This window comes from Bos mutus, chromosome 19, assembly GCF_027580195.1.
Source record: "Bos mutus isolate GX-2022 chromosome 19, NWIPB_WYAK_1.1, whole genome shotgun sequence".
In the NCBI taxonomy this organism is placed as follows: Eukaryota; Metazoa; Chordata; class Mammalia; order Artiodactyla; family Bovidae; genus Bos; species Bos mutus.
The window spans coordinates 47,433,832-47,450,419 of NC_091635.1; the positions used below are offsets into that span (position 1 = coordinate 47,433,832).

The 16,588-nt window shown below is 39.2% G+C and overlaps 1 protein-coding gene across 3 annotated transcripts in view; it reads left to right on the forward strand.

Annotated features, from left to right (window-relative positions):
* The window catches only part of AP2B1 (adaptor related protein complex 2 subunit beta 1), a 111,365-nt gene that overhangs the window by 66,983 nt on the left and 27,794 nt on the right, over positions 1–16,588 (forward strand). For 2 of the 3 annotated variants that reach the window (XM_005899674.3, XM_070390481.1), the window contains exons 15-18: positions 2,052–2,093; positions 2,827–2,973; positions 3,629–3,774; positions 8,543–8,672. In XM_005899674.3, the coding sequence (XP_005899736.1) occupies positions 2,052–2,093; positions 2,827–2,973; positions 3,629–3,774; positions 8,543–8,672 (465 nt within the window). The remainder of the gene's footprint in view (positions 1–2,051; positions 2,094–2,826; positions 2,974–3,628; positions 3,775–8,542; positions 8,673–16,588) is intronic. The other variant, XM_070390482.1, reaches the window with a different exon arrangement.

Here is a 16,588-nt window from a genome sequence, read left to right on the forward strand (position 1 = left end):
TTTAAGGTTGAAAGCCATAGTTATTAGAACAAAATTGAGATAGTTATTAATACTCTTAGAAAGTTTGATACTCTAAGAAACCTCCAAGTTTCATAAGGAGAAATTGAAAACTAAAGACCTCCCATAAGCAGCTTGCTTTTGCAAATTTGTTTTCTATGGCTTCTTTCTTTTTTGACACGTATCTACCCTGTGCTCCAATCTACTTAGACTGCTCATTCTTCTTGATCATGCTTTTATTCCTACTTTTTTAACCTTTGTACATTCTGAGAAATAACCTCTCCCATTTTTGCCTTCTGTAATTTCAGAAGCATCTTTTCATTATCCTTCAGCCAAAAGGAGGCTCTTCTCTCTAGAACTTTGCTTTTTTTGTGTTAGCATGTTCTGTATGGTTTTGCATTCGTGTTTTATTTTTCTGCTAGTTTGTAAAGCCTGGATCTGGTTTGTCTGTGTATCCCCCCCATCACCTGGCATCTTTACATTCCCCATTGTACCTTTTCTCCAACAAACGTTATGTAAGTGTGTGTTTGAATAAAAGGACTCTCGTGCTCTGGATGTGGGCTGTTCTAGGAACAGGGAGAAGGCAGAAGCGTAATGTCCTTTCCGTTTGCTGTCATGTTTCCAGTTACTCAGAGTCTTGGTTGTGATGACCTTTTCATCTGTCTCTGCCTGCGACATGTCGTCCCAGGTCCAACCATTACGTAGTCTTCAGAACCAGGTTTTGGAAGTGTTGACTCAGGTTTGGAGTGCTCTGTAGCCTAGTGCAGAGCAGCTTATTTGTGCCCGTTAGGCAGTGCCTGTCTGGGTGGGGTTTTTTTTTTTTCCCCTGCTATGATGGAAACAGAATGTCATAAGTCCCATTCTTTTTCAATATATATATTATTTTTGAGATTTGACAACTCAGTTTTATGTATCTGTTCACTGAGAAGATAATAAATCCTCTCTCTCAAATCCTGAAGATAGTACAGTTTTTTTTTTTAACACATCCATAGCATCGAGCTCTCCAAGTTTCTATCACTAAATGATAATAAAGGAAACTGTTTTGTAAAGCAGACAAGGCATTTGGTGATTCAGAGATGAATTTTAGATACACAGTGAGAACTAGGGAAGCAACAGTGTGAAATTGTAACACAAAAAAAGTGGCGTTGGCCTTTTCAACAGCACGGTTAGTTTGGTGTATGTGTGTTTTATGTTTCTTCATGCTAGCTGTTTTCAGCTTCAGTTCTTTTAAATACTTTTGTCCTGAAATTCAGGGTGAATTATATCAGAGCCCTGGCGGGGTGTGGGGGGTGGTGGGAGGCAGAGCTAAGACCATGTGGAATTATTTTCCTGTCACCAAGCTACTTATGTTAATCTAATTCTTTAGTAGCTAACATCCTTTTAAATAATCGACTTCAGAGAAATCACAGCATTTTCCCCTTAATTGTACTGGCTGTGAGAGTTGAAAAATGGCAAGCCTTCCCACTTCCTCCCCAGGTAGGCTATCCTCCTAACCCAGCTGTTTGCTTTCTTAGCAAAGTTCTAAACTGAAAATCCCTCTTGTTCCAGCTGTAATTTTTGGAGCTTGAAATTGCAGTTCACTAATGGTTTGGCCCCCACTTTCTCAGTGAGGCAGCAACTTTTGTAGTTCAAAGCACATTTTCATTTTTGTTTTCTTTTTTCCCCCTCAAATTTCCTTTTAAAAAATAAGACGTATCCAAAACATTACTACCTGGAGATAGAGCTTTTTGGAATATGTAAATTCTTTAAATGCTGTTTGGGTTTGTGTCTGTGTACCCCAGTGGAAAGATTGGATCTGAAACATCCCTGAGGTGTCCCAGCTCCATCTTTTTTCCAGGTTTTCTCGAAACTCCCACACATCATCATGTCCCCTACTTAGTTCCCTTAGGATGTATTTCTTTGCAATCTAGAATTTCTTTAGACTTTGGGAGTGAAGTTGAATAGCATGTGTTCCCCGCAAACTTGGTAGAGCAATTTGCACATTCTTTATGGGCATCTAGTACTTAGCTAAATGAACTCTACCTTTCTCTCCTCTCTCTCCTTCTCTCTTTCAGCTTGGCAGTGACCTTGGCGGGGGCATTGGAGGAAGTCCGGCAGTAAGTGCCATCGGTTTTTTCACCATGGGATGCGCTGCCCCCGTTTGATGCCTTTCCTATGCGCACCTTCTCAGACCAGCCACCGCTGCTGTCTAGCCCTGTACACCAGAACCTCTATGGCAGTGTTAAGAAGAGTAGATAGTAGTGTAGGGTTACTTGGAATCTTTGGAACTATACATCACATGTGCTGTAAGGGTGTCTTTAGGGATTGGCGCTCTGGTGTCTACAGAGTTCTTTGTCTTCCTGATGGTAAAGAGCCAGAGGAAATGAAACCTCCCATCTTGATGTGAGAATACCCTTATTCTCTTCTGTCATCTACAAAGAGCTTGAGAGACAGCTGGACTCCAAGTGAGACTCTCCTCGTAAAAGAATTGGGGAGTATGAGTATCCATCTCCCCCAGGAGAGTTTCCTGGGGATACTATAGGCCTTTTGCACAGAATCATGGAAGCTAAAATTGGAAACAAATAGAAAAAACCTTGGGTTACTGTGTTCCTGATCCTGCTGATTACTCTTTTAATAGAACGTCTAAAGAGTGTGTATATCTTTTCAATGATGAAAAAATAACCATGATGATTTAAAGGACAGAATATATGAGTTAAACTCCTAAGAATATTATAATTATGGTGTGTTCTTACTGATTTACCGATAACTTAAAATAGATAACAACACTTTAAGAACTATTAATCTGTTCTTGCTGATCTCCCTGCTCCCCTTCCCTTTTCTTCCCTGCAGGTGGGACAGTCCTTCATCCCGTCATCAGTGCCTGCAACCTTTGCTCCCTCCCCTACTCCTGCTGTGGTCAGCAGTGGTCTGAATGACCTGTTTGAACTCTCCACAGGGATAGGCATGGCACCTGGTGGATATGTGGCTCCTAAGGCTGTAAGTAACACAACACTTTGTGGACAGGACCTGAATTACTTAACGTTTAACATTTGCATTACTCCCACTGATAATAAGTCCAAGGTTGGGGCCCTTGTTCTAGAGAATTTATGAGGAAGATGAATGGTAGCCTCAAACCTAGCAATAAGAAGCGCCATAGCACCCTTATTAACCATTTTTATAGTTAGACTTAAAATTGGAAATGTTAAGCGTTTACGTTTTGTTCTGTAGTTTAGAAATATTGCCTTGCTTGTCAGCACTGAAATCTATCTAGCGCTTTGAACTGATACACAGTTCAAAGCAGAGAGGGAAAGACATAACATTTTACTTCGTATTCCTTCTACTCTCCTTTTCCACTGGTATTGCATGTGGATTCTAGAGTGCCATTGCTCAGACTTGGTTTTCATGCGTCTTAGTGCACCTTTTTAGAGTTTTGATTTAGGTTAGTGTTGTTGATATCTTTCTAGTCTCAGCCTCTCTTGATGTCATGCTCAAAAGGAAATTCAGAAGAGGAAGGGGAAACTTCTGTAAATGAAGCTTATTTCAGCATCTTAACTGCCTAACAAAGTGAAATCTTAATTTCATCTTTATTTACTCAAAAACAGCAGTGAGATGAATCCTGTCTGATTTCATTGGGCCTTATGCTGTATTTTAGGTCTGGCTGCCTGCAGTAAAGGCTAAAGGCCTGGAGATTTCAGGAACATTTACTCACCGCCAAGGGCATATCTATATGGAAATGAACTTCACCAACAAAGCTCTGCAGCACATGACAGACTTCGCAATTCAGTTTAACAAGAATAGGTAAGAAATCTAAGTTCCCCAGCTTAATCCTGAGACAGCAGTGTACCTTGTGTCTAACAAGTGAGTGTTCCATTAAGCAGTGGGTAAAAGCTCTTGTATTGGCAGATGCTCCATGTAGACTGAGCGAAGGCTCTTGTATATCTCTTCAGTGGTCAGCTTTAACTCTGGAGGCTCTAGGCAATTCTACCGAGAAGGTTGTCCATATGGAATAAGGAAACCAGGACTGACTGCCATAAAGGATTCTAGAACTAGTATGTCTTTATTAACACAGTTTACCAAAAAAAATACTTTTAGTTGAAATCCATTTATATGGTTAATAATAATTATTTTGCATCTGAGTGCCAGACATTTCTAGGTACTAAAGCTAGAGTGATGAAACAAACCAATGTGTGTCTCAGATGTGTGCCCAGTGTTTGTAACTTGGGCTTCCCTGGTGGCTCAGCTGGTAAATAATCCTCCTGCAATCTGGGAAACCTGGGTTCGATGCCTGGGATGGGAAGATGCCCTGGAGAAGGGAAAGGCTACCCACTCCAGTATTCTGGCCTGGAGAATTCCATGGACTGTATAAACTTTTGTTTGACTGTCCAAGTCCAGTGATGTTTCTAGGATATTCCTGGTGTTGACCAGTGTTAGTTTTTCCTCGAATAAGGTGTGCCTTTTCAATGTGTGTCTAGAGCCCACATTTTGGTGAGAAAAATGAATGGACTTTGGCTGCTCCAAAAAATATGAAAGACAGTCTGCCTGTTAACTGAATAATCACATAGAGGCAGACAGTTTGCTTTTAGCAGTGGAAGCTCTGCCATAATGGGGAAGAGAGTTACGATAGATGAGAGCTTGTTCAGCTTTCCACCTGCTTGTCTCCTTTCCTTTCATTCTTGTCAGTTGTCATTTTGTCATTTCTGCATTTTATTCTTTCACTTTTATCCTCATCTTTGTTTCTTCTTGAGTTTGTGCTTGCTGCCAGTCCTTTTATTTACATTTCCATGATCATTTCTTGTGTGTCTTCTAGTAGGTTCCTCAACAAGGCCTCATCAACAATCTTTGAATTCTTACATGGTCAAAGTCATGACTTACATGCTTGAAAATTCTTGACTCAAGATCTTTGTTTTACTTCACAGTTGTTTGTCATTTAATATTCCTGAGGAAAAATTCATTACCAGCATGGTTTTTCCCTGTATGTATAAGTAATTTGATCATTTTGTTTGACTGTCCACAGTTTTGAAGTCCAGTAATTTTTCTAGGGTACTCCCTGTGTTGATCAATGTTAGTTTTTCCTGGAATAAGGTGTCCCTTTCAGTGTGTTCCTTGAAGTCCTGTATCTCTGGAAAGTTTTCAGGGTTTATGTGTTTAACCTTTTGTACTGTTCCATTGTTTATATTTTCTTCTTTGGAGAATTATGTATTTATTGACTTTGTCTGTTACATGTACTGTTTTTCTCCCTAATATTTTCTTATCTATAAATATTGGAATATGTATCTCATGACCTTTTTTTTAACCCATAACCACAGCACCATTATTAAACTCAAAAATTCTTTAATATTATTAAGTTCTTTAATATCATTAATATTATTAAGTTCTTTAACATCATTAGCAGATTATTGCAGTTCTCTGTTGTTGTTGTACAGCTTGTTTTATCTGAACAGGATCCCATTGGTCCCCATATATACTAATTAATTGATACGTGTCTTAAGTCTCTTTTAACCTCCTCTCTCTTCCTTTTAACCTCCTCCTCTTTCTTCCTTGAAATTTATTTGTAGATGAAATTAGATCTTTTATCAGTAGAGTTCTCCACAGTCTATATTCTGCTGAGTATATGTAAATTGGTCTACAGGCTTAATTAGATTTAGATTTGGTCTTCTGACTGGAGTGCTTCATGAGTAGTGGTGACCTTTTTCTTCATTTCTGTTTTATTTGCTTTTTCTTATTTTATTCTCTGTGTCTCTTACTGTTTTTACTATGATGTCTCTTTTCTTGTTCTTTGTAGCTTTGTCTCTGCCAGTATAATCATACCTTTTCTATAATGTTTTGTAAATGAAATTACATAGTATGGAGTCTTCTGCATTAGATTTCTTTCACCTAGCATAATGCCTTGAGGTGTTTCACTAGTCTGTTTATTGTTGAGTAGTATCTCCGTGATGCGTGTAGCACGATTTGTTTACCCTTTCACCAGTTGGTAGAAGTGGGGGTTGTTTCCAGTTTTATCTTTCATGGCTAAAGCGCCTATGAATATTCATGTACAAGTCTTTGTGCGGAACTGTGTTTTCATTTTTTCTGGGTGAATGCCTAGCAGTGGTATTGCTGGGTCATACGGTAAGTGTGCATGTTCCAGCTTCCATTTTCTCACCAGTGCTAGCCGTTCTTGTAGATGTATAGTAGTATCTCTCTACTAACTAACAATACTGAGCATTTTTTTCATAATCTTGTTGACTAATCTTATATCTTCTTTGATGAAGTATTTTCTCAGATCATTCCTTTTTCTTTTTTAAAAAAATTGTTTGTCCTATTATCAAGTAGTAAGGTTTTTTATATTTTCTGGCTATGAGTACTTTCAGATATGCCTTGGAAATATCTTCTCCCAGTCTGTAGCTTACTTTTACTTTCTTAGTGTTTTCCAAGGAACAGGCTTTTTATTGAAACATAGTTTACTTTACAATTTTTTCCTTTTTAAGTCTTGCTTTTTGTGTTCTGTTTATCAAATCTTTGCCTGACCTTCAGTTATTAGTACAATTAAAAATTTTTTTTCTAATAGAAATGGCAATCAATAAAGCTCTTATGTTCCCCTTTATAATTCATTTTGAGATAATTTTGGTGAGATAATATGGTGTACTGTGCATATCCAGTTGTGTCCCGACTCTTCACGGCCCCATGGATTGTAGCCCACCAGGCTTCTCTGTCTATGGAATTTTCCAGGCAAGAGTACTGGAGTAGGTTGCCATGCCCTCCTCCAGGGGATCTTCCCGACCCAGAATTCCTCATCTCTTGAATTGGCATGTGGATTCTTTACCATTAGCGCCACCTGGGAAGCCCAGTATGGTGTAAAGTAAGAGTCAAAGTAAAGTCTTTTTTAGTAGTAAATCTTGAAGTCATATAGTGTAAACCCTCCAACTATGTTCTTTTTCAAAAATTGTTTTGGGCAATTCTAGGTCTTTTTTCTGCTTGGATTTTGATGGAAGGTATAGGGAATATATAGATCAGTTTGGGGAAGAGCTGACAACAAACAATACTGAGTCTTCTAATCCATCAGCATAGCATCTCTCTCCATTTATGTAGGACATCTTTAACTTCCCTCTACAGTACTTCATAATTTTTCACGTACAGATCTTACACATCTTTTGTTGTATTTAAGTGTTTCATAGTTTTGATGTTACAGTAAGTAGCATGTTTTAACTTTTGGTTGCTGCTGCTGCTGCCAAGTTGCTTCAGTTGTGTCCGACTCTGTGCGACCCCAGAGACGGCAGCCCATCAGGCTCCCCTGTCCCTGGGATTCTCCAGGCAAGAACACTGGAGTGGGTTGCCATTTCCTTCTCCAATGCATGAAAGTGAAAAGTGAAAGTGAAGTCGCTCAGTCGTGTCCGACTCCTAGCGACCCCATGGACTGCAGGAGTGGGGTGCCATTGCCTTTGGTTGCTAGTATATAGAAATACAGTTGATGTTTGTATATTGAACTTGTATCTTGCAACTTCAATAAACTTAGTTATCAGAACTGTAGCCTTTTTTTAAGATTCTCTATGGTGTTCCACATAGATGAATCATGAGAGCAAGATCAAAAGGGCAGAATAGTTTTTGACCCATAAATGTTAATACCAGAATGATTTGATGTGTCTACTCAAAATCATTTATTACATTTGGGACTCTAAAGTATAGTTTATCTAGGAAAAGGAAAATGTTTCTCCTGCTGTTCTGAAATTGATACTGCCTAAAAAACTCTAGTTATGTTATATTATAATCTTATCTTTCTTCCTGAGGCTAATTAGAGCATAAATTCAATGTAAATTTATATCATTAAGTTGTTCATTTGTTATACCCGTGGCCCAACTTTTCTCTTTCAGTTTGGGGAAGTCGTACATTTTTGTTTTTATGTGACTTCAAACTCAGACTTTTCCTAGCTCTTTACTATTCTTATATTATTACCATGCAAGCTTCTGTGAGAAGTCTAACTGTGGTGGATACTCATTGCCTGCCTTAGGCTAAGAAAGTGGCCAGGTTTGAGTCTACAGCATGTCTTTTGTCCTTTGGAATATTGTTTTGAATGTTTAAGCCGTTCAATTCTGCTTTACTTAGAGTGGCTTTTTCCCAATGATTGTATCCTATGTAAGTAAACAAAGACAAAAGAAAGTGAGTTACTGTAAATCATCCTCTGGGCTGACTGGGCAGGTTGTCAAGCTAGTGAAATAGCGTAATGTACTTTGCAGGGTGGGTATTTTCCCAAGGATTATCTAAAGACAGATGTATAAAAAAGATGTTTATCAAACCTGCCCCTGTAGTGACATGATAAACATAAGAAAACTTTAGAATCAGGGCATTAGCTAGCCAGTTCTCTGCTGCTGAATGTTTTCTCCTTCCTCTGATTTATTTCATGGAAAACAGATGCTATGTGGTAACCAGTGTTCACAGCAAATTAGAATTGGGCACCTTAGCTCCTGCTGTTCCTTCCATTTAATTTTGTTAAAAATTATGTTTCCTTGTATAAAAAGCCATTGAAACCTGAAGATGTGTCTAAACCCTGCCTCCTAATTAACCTCTAGGACTTCTTCACCCTCTCTTCTAGCTTTGGTGTCATCCCTAGCACTCCTCTGGCCATCCATACACCACTGATGCCAAACCAGAGCATTGATGTCTCCCTGCCCCTCAACACCTTGGGCCCTGTCATGAAGATGGAGCCTCTGAACAACCTGCAGGTTAGGCTTTTACTTCACTCTGAGTGTACAGGTTGATTTCTTGCCAGTTTTATTTTTATATGTAAAGCAAGTCCTCTCAGATTTAGTCATGGAATAGGGTTTGAAATGACTCTGTGGAGAAGACTTATTTTTCGTTAAAATACACACACACAAAAGTCATACATTGACACAGAAAGTTGCTAATTTTTTTTAACTCAACAAACAAAAACTTTTCAAGGTGTTATTTACAAACTTTTTTCTTAAGACTTTCATAAAAGGGAATTTGAATGTTGTAAGAGTAGATTTCCCAGAGAAGGCAGTGGCACCCCACTCCAGTACCCTTGCCTGGAAAATCCTATGGACGGAGGAGCCTGGTAGGCTGCAGTCCGTGGGGTCACTAAGAGTCAGACATGACAGAGCAACTTCACTTTCACTCTTCACTTTCATGCATTGGAGAAGGAAATGGCAACCCATTCCAGTGTTCTTGCCTGGAGAATCCCAGGGACGGGGGAGCCTGGTGGGCTACCATCTATGGTGTTGCACAGAGTTGGACACGACTGAAGCAGCTTAACAGCTGCAGCAGCAAGAGTAGATTTCAGGAAAGCTATGTGGAGGTCATCTTTGAACACACTGCCATAAATAGTTGAGTTATCTGTATAATATGCATGTGGTAAGTGTAACATCAACTTAGAGGAGCTTAGAACTTTATCATGTCTATAAGAGCCTCTCTATCTTGAAAATACTGAATTTTTAGAATGCTTAAGTCCTAGCTTAGAGTTTGATTTCATTTGCATCACTTTGAATTTCTGTTTGAAATAAGCCTTCTGGGGTTTAAGCAACGTGAAGGTAGAGTAGTAAGCATGTGAATTGAAGTCACAGCAACCTGAAGGGATAAAATACAGATACAAGCCTGGAAGTTGAGGGTTTTAATGTTCACAAGGACAGAAGAGACCACCTTGGGCCGACCTGAGATGGGGAACTGTAACTGAGCTTTGCATAAAGCTGACTCCCTGAAAGGGCAAGCCCCTCAGTGAAAGGGGAACTAGAAACACATTTCCACAGAGGCCAGTGATGGGAGGAAGTTCTCTCTGACCAGGGTTCTGGTGGCTTCTTGTGAAAAATCCAGAGCCTGATTTATACTGCATAGGTACAGAATTCTCCAAACCAGTAAATGAGTGTAAAGTTGGACCAGAACTGATAGAGCCTGGGATGCGTGGCAGAAGCAAATGCAAAAATGGCCCTTTTGCAACAATTTTGAACTTCAAGGCCATCAGGACTCCCATCTGAAAAGAAAATCTCTACTGAAAGTGAGCTCACAATTTAACAAAAAAAGAAAAAGGGAATGATGTACTGTGACTGACAAAAGACTCAACTAAGAGGATTGGGCATCTCCTTCTACCAAGAACTTGAGAGAATAGTCTGAATGAGACTATAAAATACGCTTTAAATGATCAACAAAAAATAACAACCTTCCACTTTTCAGGTAGGATCCCATTGCTCGGTGTCTTGGAAATACCAGTGTGGGATCCTAGTACTCATGGTGAGACAGCAACAGTAAAATTACTAAGAGTTGAAACTAATGTTCTCCATGATGGGAGAACAGTACCAGCACACCAGGCCTGCTTGCCAGTTGACTGATTACCTTGCTGCCTCAGTAGTTGACTGCTTCTTTTTCAGCAAAGAGTTTGATGATAAAGAGTGACAATGAGTGAGTCACAATATAACTTGGCTCAGTCTAGGAGAGCAGAACAAGGATTACTGTGCAGAAGGAATTGGCTATGCTGCTATGATGAGACTAATGTGTTGAGGGGCTTTTCCAACATAGAATCCTAAAGTAAGTAAGTAACCCAAATTTACATCTGCTCTCTTTTCATGGAAATCTAACCTCCTGTTGGCTCACAGAGCCTCAAGCCAAATATTTGAGGTCAGTCAGCATGGGTGCGAGAATGCTTTACTGTAGCAGTAGGAAAAGGAATTTGGGTCACAGAAATCAGGGCAAATTTCCTCCTCCTAAAACCAAAAGGGAACTGTGAATAAATGTCAGTTTACTTCCCTATTTGCATTTCCACTTCACATTCAGTAAAATGAACACCCCAGATGGGAACCCTCACGTGAGTTGATCTTTTTGTTTGGCTACATGGCATGTGGGATCTTGGTTCCCCAACTGAGGATTGAACTGGTGTCTCTTACACTGGAAGCCCAGAGTCTTAACTACTAGACCACCAGGGAAGTCCCAGGAACCCTCATAAAATAGGTTGAATCTTAGTCCAAATCCTTCTCTCGCATTAGAACTAGCAAGTTTTTCATTTTCACAAACCTGACATTAAAAAAAAACTTGTGATTTTTCCATCTAAGCAGAATGTAATAAAGCAGTTCAACTTCTCTAGAGAAAACAAATTTTCCATCTGTAGTCAACTACTGATTCTCCATGCTTTCCCATGGATTCTTTCCTTTTAAGGATGTCATAATTACGGCTATTTTCTCATTTAATTGGCATTGCCCAATAGGGAAGATAAGCAAAAACTTGAAAACAGATGAAGTTTTTCCCCCTGAGAGCAGCTCTATTTAATGTCTGCTAGTGGAAGTTGAAACTAATGATTAACTGAAGATGGTGGGTTACCTTAGTTTTCAGCTTCTATTCTGCTCTTGTCCCAATATGAATAAAGAGTCAGATCTTAACTTCAATAGGCTTTGACCATAAAGATCCAGATAAAGCCAGGTAAAGATTGATTGACATTTAAACATTATAAATATATATGTTTAAATTCAAGAGCTCATGCAGGAAAAATTAGTGCTTTTCTAGTACTGCAGACCATAAAATTAGAAAAGAAAAAAAGAGTTTTAGGAAATGAAATTTGGGAAGCAGTGCAAGTTTTAGCTGTTTTGGCTAATTTGATATTTATATATAGGACAGACAAATCAGACTAGCCTCCAGAACTATAATGTAGCATTTAGTACAAAAACTTTTCATTAAAAATATCATCAAACTGCTTACTGACCTATGGTCTTTTTGAACCATTATTGAAAAAAAGGCACTGTTCTCTTAAAATGTAAAATAGATTATACCTTAGAAGGAGCATTAAATACCTAGTAGAAATTTGAACCTAGAAAATCTACTGTACTAATAATGTTGGTTATCAAAAGCCTTTGTGAATCCAACTTATAAATATTACACAAAGCAAACTTTAGCTTGCCGCACCGGGAGCTTCTCTTGAGTTTAGCATACTGCTGCTGCTAAGTCACTTCAGTCGTGTCCGACTCTGTGCGATCCCATAGACGGCAGCCCACCAGGCTCCTCCGTCCCTGGGATTCCCCAGGCAAGAACACTGGAGTGGGTTGCCATTTCCTTCTCCAATGCATGAAAGTGAAAAGTGAAAGTGAAGTCGCTCAGTCGTGTCTGACCCTCAGCGACCCCATGGACTGCAGCCTTCCAGGCTCCTCCATCCATAGGATTTTCCAGGCAAGAGTACTGGAGTGGGATGCCATTGCCTTCTCCGATAAATATTACACAAAGCAAAGTTTGGCTTGCCCCACCGGGAGCTTCTCCTGAGTTTAGCATACTATATTCCTTTAAAAAGAATTGATGCCCTGTATTTAAATAAAACAAAAACCTTAACAAATGTCTAAATGAATTTTGTCTAAAAGAGCTTTCTCTGACTTTGATATCTTTTTCACTTCATCTGTTTCATCTGTGTTACTTGCTTAGAAACATTTTCCCAGTATACTCCTTCAAACTTGACACCTGGCAAGTGACTGCTTCTTCAAGTCAGTGTCTTCAAAAGTACAATAGAATTGTGACATAACATGTTCATCCCAGTCTTTGTATGGATGCTGTGGAGTTCTCAAATTTGCTTGGCCTCCTTTTTCACCAAGCTGTGAACTTCCGTGAGAACGTTGGTAGGTCTGTGAATATACAGTTTAGAGTTAACTAGTTCTAGAGTTAGCTAAGAAAAACCGAGTTCCCAGCCTTCTCTTCCAACTTATGGCCATTGCTGCTACTGCTAAGTCGCTTCAGTGGTGTCCAGCTCTGTGTGACCCCATGGACTGTAGCCTACCAGGTTCCTCCGTCCGTGGGATTTTCCAGGCAGGAGTACTGGAGTGGGGTGCCATTGCCTTCTTATGGCCATTATCTGTGTACATATTCCCAATCCTCATATTTTCCTGATTAGAACTGTCTTAGGATTTCCTTTAATTAGTATTCATTGTTCATGTTACTGTGATTATATATACTCCTCAGAGCCGAACTATATAGTGTGATTATTTTTCTTCATAAAACTTTTTATAAGTAATTAGATATTTACCCATTAAGACTTGTCTCTATTTGTTTGCTTAATTTTTTGTGTTAACTGTCATTCATTCCCAAATTCCAGTGAGATCAAACTCTTCAAAATAGTCCTACCAATTTCACTCTTAAAGTCTCCTTTGGGAGCCGTTTGACTGCTTTAATCTGGAATGATTTTCTTCCACACCTGAAACTGTCATCCTGTGAACTCTCTTCACCATAGCCCCGAGGATTTATTCTCTTCATCTGTCTTGTATGTTGGGTCTCCTCTTGTATTTTTCCTTCCTTGATTTACTCCTTCATTTTGATGAAGAACATACTCCAGTAGCTTCCTAAAAATAGGTGTTCAGTTCAGTTCAGTTCAGCTGTGCAGTTGTGTCCGACTCTTTGCGACCCCATGGGACTGCAGCAGGCCAGGCCTCCTTGTCCATCAGCAGCGTGTCATTGATGCCATCCAACTATCTCATCCTTTGTGGTCCCCTTGTCCTCCCGCCTTCAATCTTTCCCAGCATTGAGGTCTTTTCAAGGAGTCAGTTCTTCACGTCAGGTGGCGAAAGTATTGGATAGGTGTGTAGAGTAAAATTTTAAACAGGTAGCAACTTTACATGTTTTAGAATGTTTTTTTCTTCACGCTTATATGATGGTTTCTGTATATCTTTCTAGATGAGAAATAGTTTTCCTCCTAGTCTGAAGTCATTCTGATTCTTGATCCTTTTCTGTGCCGTGTTCTCTCTGAATGAAAGCTTGTACAATCCTTTGCCTTTCCCTCTTCTGAAATTTCCCAGTGATATGCCTTGGTTTGTGTCTTTTTTCACCCACTGCACTAGGTCCTTATTGCGCTTTTTCAGTGTGGAAACTTGTATCCTTCAGTTCTGGCAACTTTTCTTTTTTATAGATCTCCTTTCACTTTCTTTGTCTCTCTTATTGGAAGTCTTGCTCTTAGAATGTTGACCTTCCTGGACCAATCTTCTGCTTTTTGTCCTATTTTCCATCTCCTGCTCTTTTTTTTTTTTTTTTTTTGCCATAACCACGTGACATGCAGGCTCTTAGTTCCCTGAGCAGGGATTGAACCTACACCCCCTGCAGTGGCTGTGCAGTCTTAACCGCTGGACTACCAGGGAAGTCCTTCTTTTTGCTCTATTTTCTAAAAACGTTTTATGAAAAAATTTTAACTCTCCGAAAGTAAGCAATCATGTAATGAGTCCCTGTGTGCTCATCCCTCAGTTTCAATAATTAATCAGTCCAATGTTAGTAGCATTTCATCTTTGCTCCCTGAGCATATTCCTGCCCCATATTATTTTGAAGCAAATGTTAGACATAGCATTTCCTCTGTAAATATTTCAGTGTATATATTTAAAATGGTTTCTTTTTAAAAACATAACCACAGCAACTATTGTGCACATTAAAGATTAATAAGAATTTCTTAAACATCAGATATCTGGTCAGTGCCCAAGTTTCTGATTATCTATGTGTCTTAAACTTTTGTTTTTATTTATTTATTATTATTTGTTTGAATCAGTAAAGTACACATATTAATGATGAGTTGATATCTCATAAGGCTCCCTAACTACCCTATTCAATAAAATAAACCCTTAGCCACATGCAGCTATCTAAATGGAAATTAATTAAAATCAAGTAAAATAAAAAGTTTATTTCCTCAGTTGCATTAGCCACATTCAAATGTTCACATGGCTGGTGGTTACTGAAGTGGTCAGTGCAGAAGTGGAACATTTCTGTCATTATGGGAGGTTCTGTTGGGCAGTGCTGATCTATGGGCTTCTTCATTTTTATGTTTGGTTTTCAGTGGCTTGACTGTTACGTACCTTGGTATTTTCATTACATTTATCTGGCTACAGGTTCACTGAACTTGGATCTGTAAATTGATAGCTTCTCCCAAATTTAGGAAGGTGGTTTGCTTTTTTTTAAATTATTTCTTCAGTTTTTTTTCAGTCCCAGTATCTCACTTCCCTTCCTTCAGAATTCCACTTCTAAGGTGGTACAAGTGGTAAAGAATCTACCTGCCTGTGCAGGAGCAGTAGAGATGTGGGTTTGATCCCTGGGTCAGAGGATCCCCTGGAGAAGGAAAATGGCAACCCACTCCAGTATTTTCTTGCCTGAAAAATTCCATGGACCAAGGAGTTTGACAGGCTGCAGTCCATGGGGTTGCAAAGAGTCAGACGCGACTGAGTATACACACGCCACTGTCACATGTAACTACTTGATTGTCCCCTCAGATTGTCCCCTCAACCCCTAAGGCTGGTTTTCAGTTGTTTTTGTTTTTTCTTTCTGTTCTTCAGAATGGGTAATTCCTTCAAGTCTTCAAGTATACAGACTCTTTTCTTTTATAGGCTGCAACATTCTGGTATATCTGTCCAGTATAACTTTCATTTCAGATACTGTCCTTTTCAATTCTAGGATTTCCATTTGGTGGAATTTGCTGGAATTCCGCCTCTGTTCACTCAGGAATACAACTGGAGAACCATGTTTCACAGCCTTCTCTTCTTCTATTCCACTTCTACCCTTTGGCCATCCCTTGGGCATGAGGATATGTTTACTGACCCTCAGAAAAAGTGACCAGTAGAAGTATCTCAGACAGGACCTGGAAACAGTGTTAGGGCTTTTTAGCTAGGAAATTCTGTGTTTTCTACCTGGGCATGTCTCTTTGGCCACATGGATTCTTGGGTAGAAGGGTTCAGAGGAGGCCAGAGGAAGATCAGAGTATGGCCCTCTAAACTGTAAGATCCAGGGTAGGACCTCCACCCACCCATCACGAACGCATCTCGAATCCTCTGTCAGTACTTTCATGTCTGTCTTTTGGGAGCTGGCTTAATTCTTCCAAAAATTAATCCTTGACTCTCCTGTTTAGAATTTAAAGGCTTTCTACCAGCCTCCTGGGAGCTAAACTGGGAAGGAGGACTGGAGAGTCTCAGCACTCAGTATGCATAAATTCCCTTATCCCACCACCCTCAGCCATGTCTAGCATTCCCTTCAAAGTACTATCTATCTTATCTCCTCTGAAAGAATCAGTCTTTAAGTTTTATTGAGGGGCTGAGGTAGCTCAGGGTGGTATGGGGATCTCGGACTCAGTTTCTTCATCCTCTTTTTTTTAACGGTCCCTTCATCATTTCCCCTCCATACAATTCCAGAGGTGCTACCAGTCCTAAGACTTTGAGAATTGTGCAGTGTTATTGCTAACAGCATTTGTTTTACAGTGCCAAGATTTTGTTGCTACTGTGTTTTTTTCTTTACCATCTTTGTGAACTTATACCCTTAATTCTTTTTTCCTTTTAATTATGGCTGAATTCTTCCAGGAGAAAGAAAATTTAAATGTGATTTGAAGTCTACTATCTTTACCTAAAAGTCTCATGACACCTTCATAAAAATCCTTCTTTCCTTCCTTCTGTACTTCTTTGTGGTTAGAGGTTAACCTGTAGATAAATAATTGATCCTTTAGTGTATATGGTTTTTTATTATGTATCTTTGTATCCTCTTTAAACCCCACTTAAGTTTTGTTTAATAAGAGGATGGATATTAATTACAGAAAAAAGAAATAATGTCTCAGTTTTTTATTTGAATGTCCCTTCTAAAACAAGGCAGTATTCATCAACCCTGTTCATTTAACCTTTGAATGATTAGGGCAAGAAGTGCTAAGGAT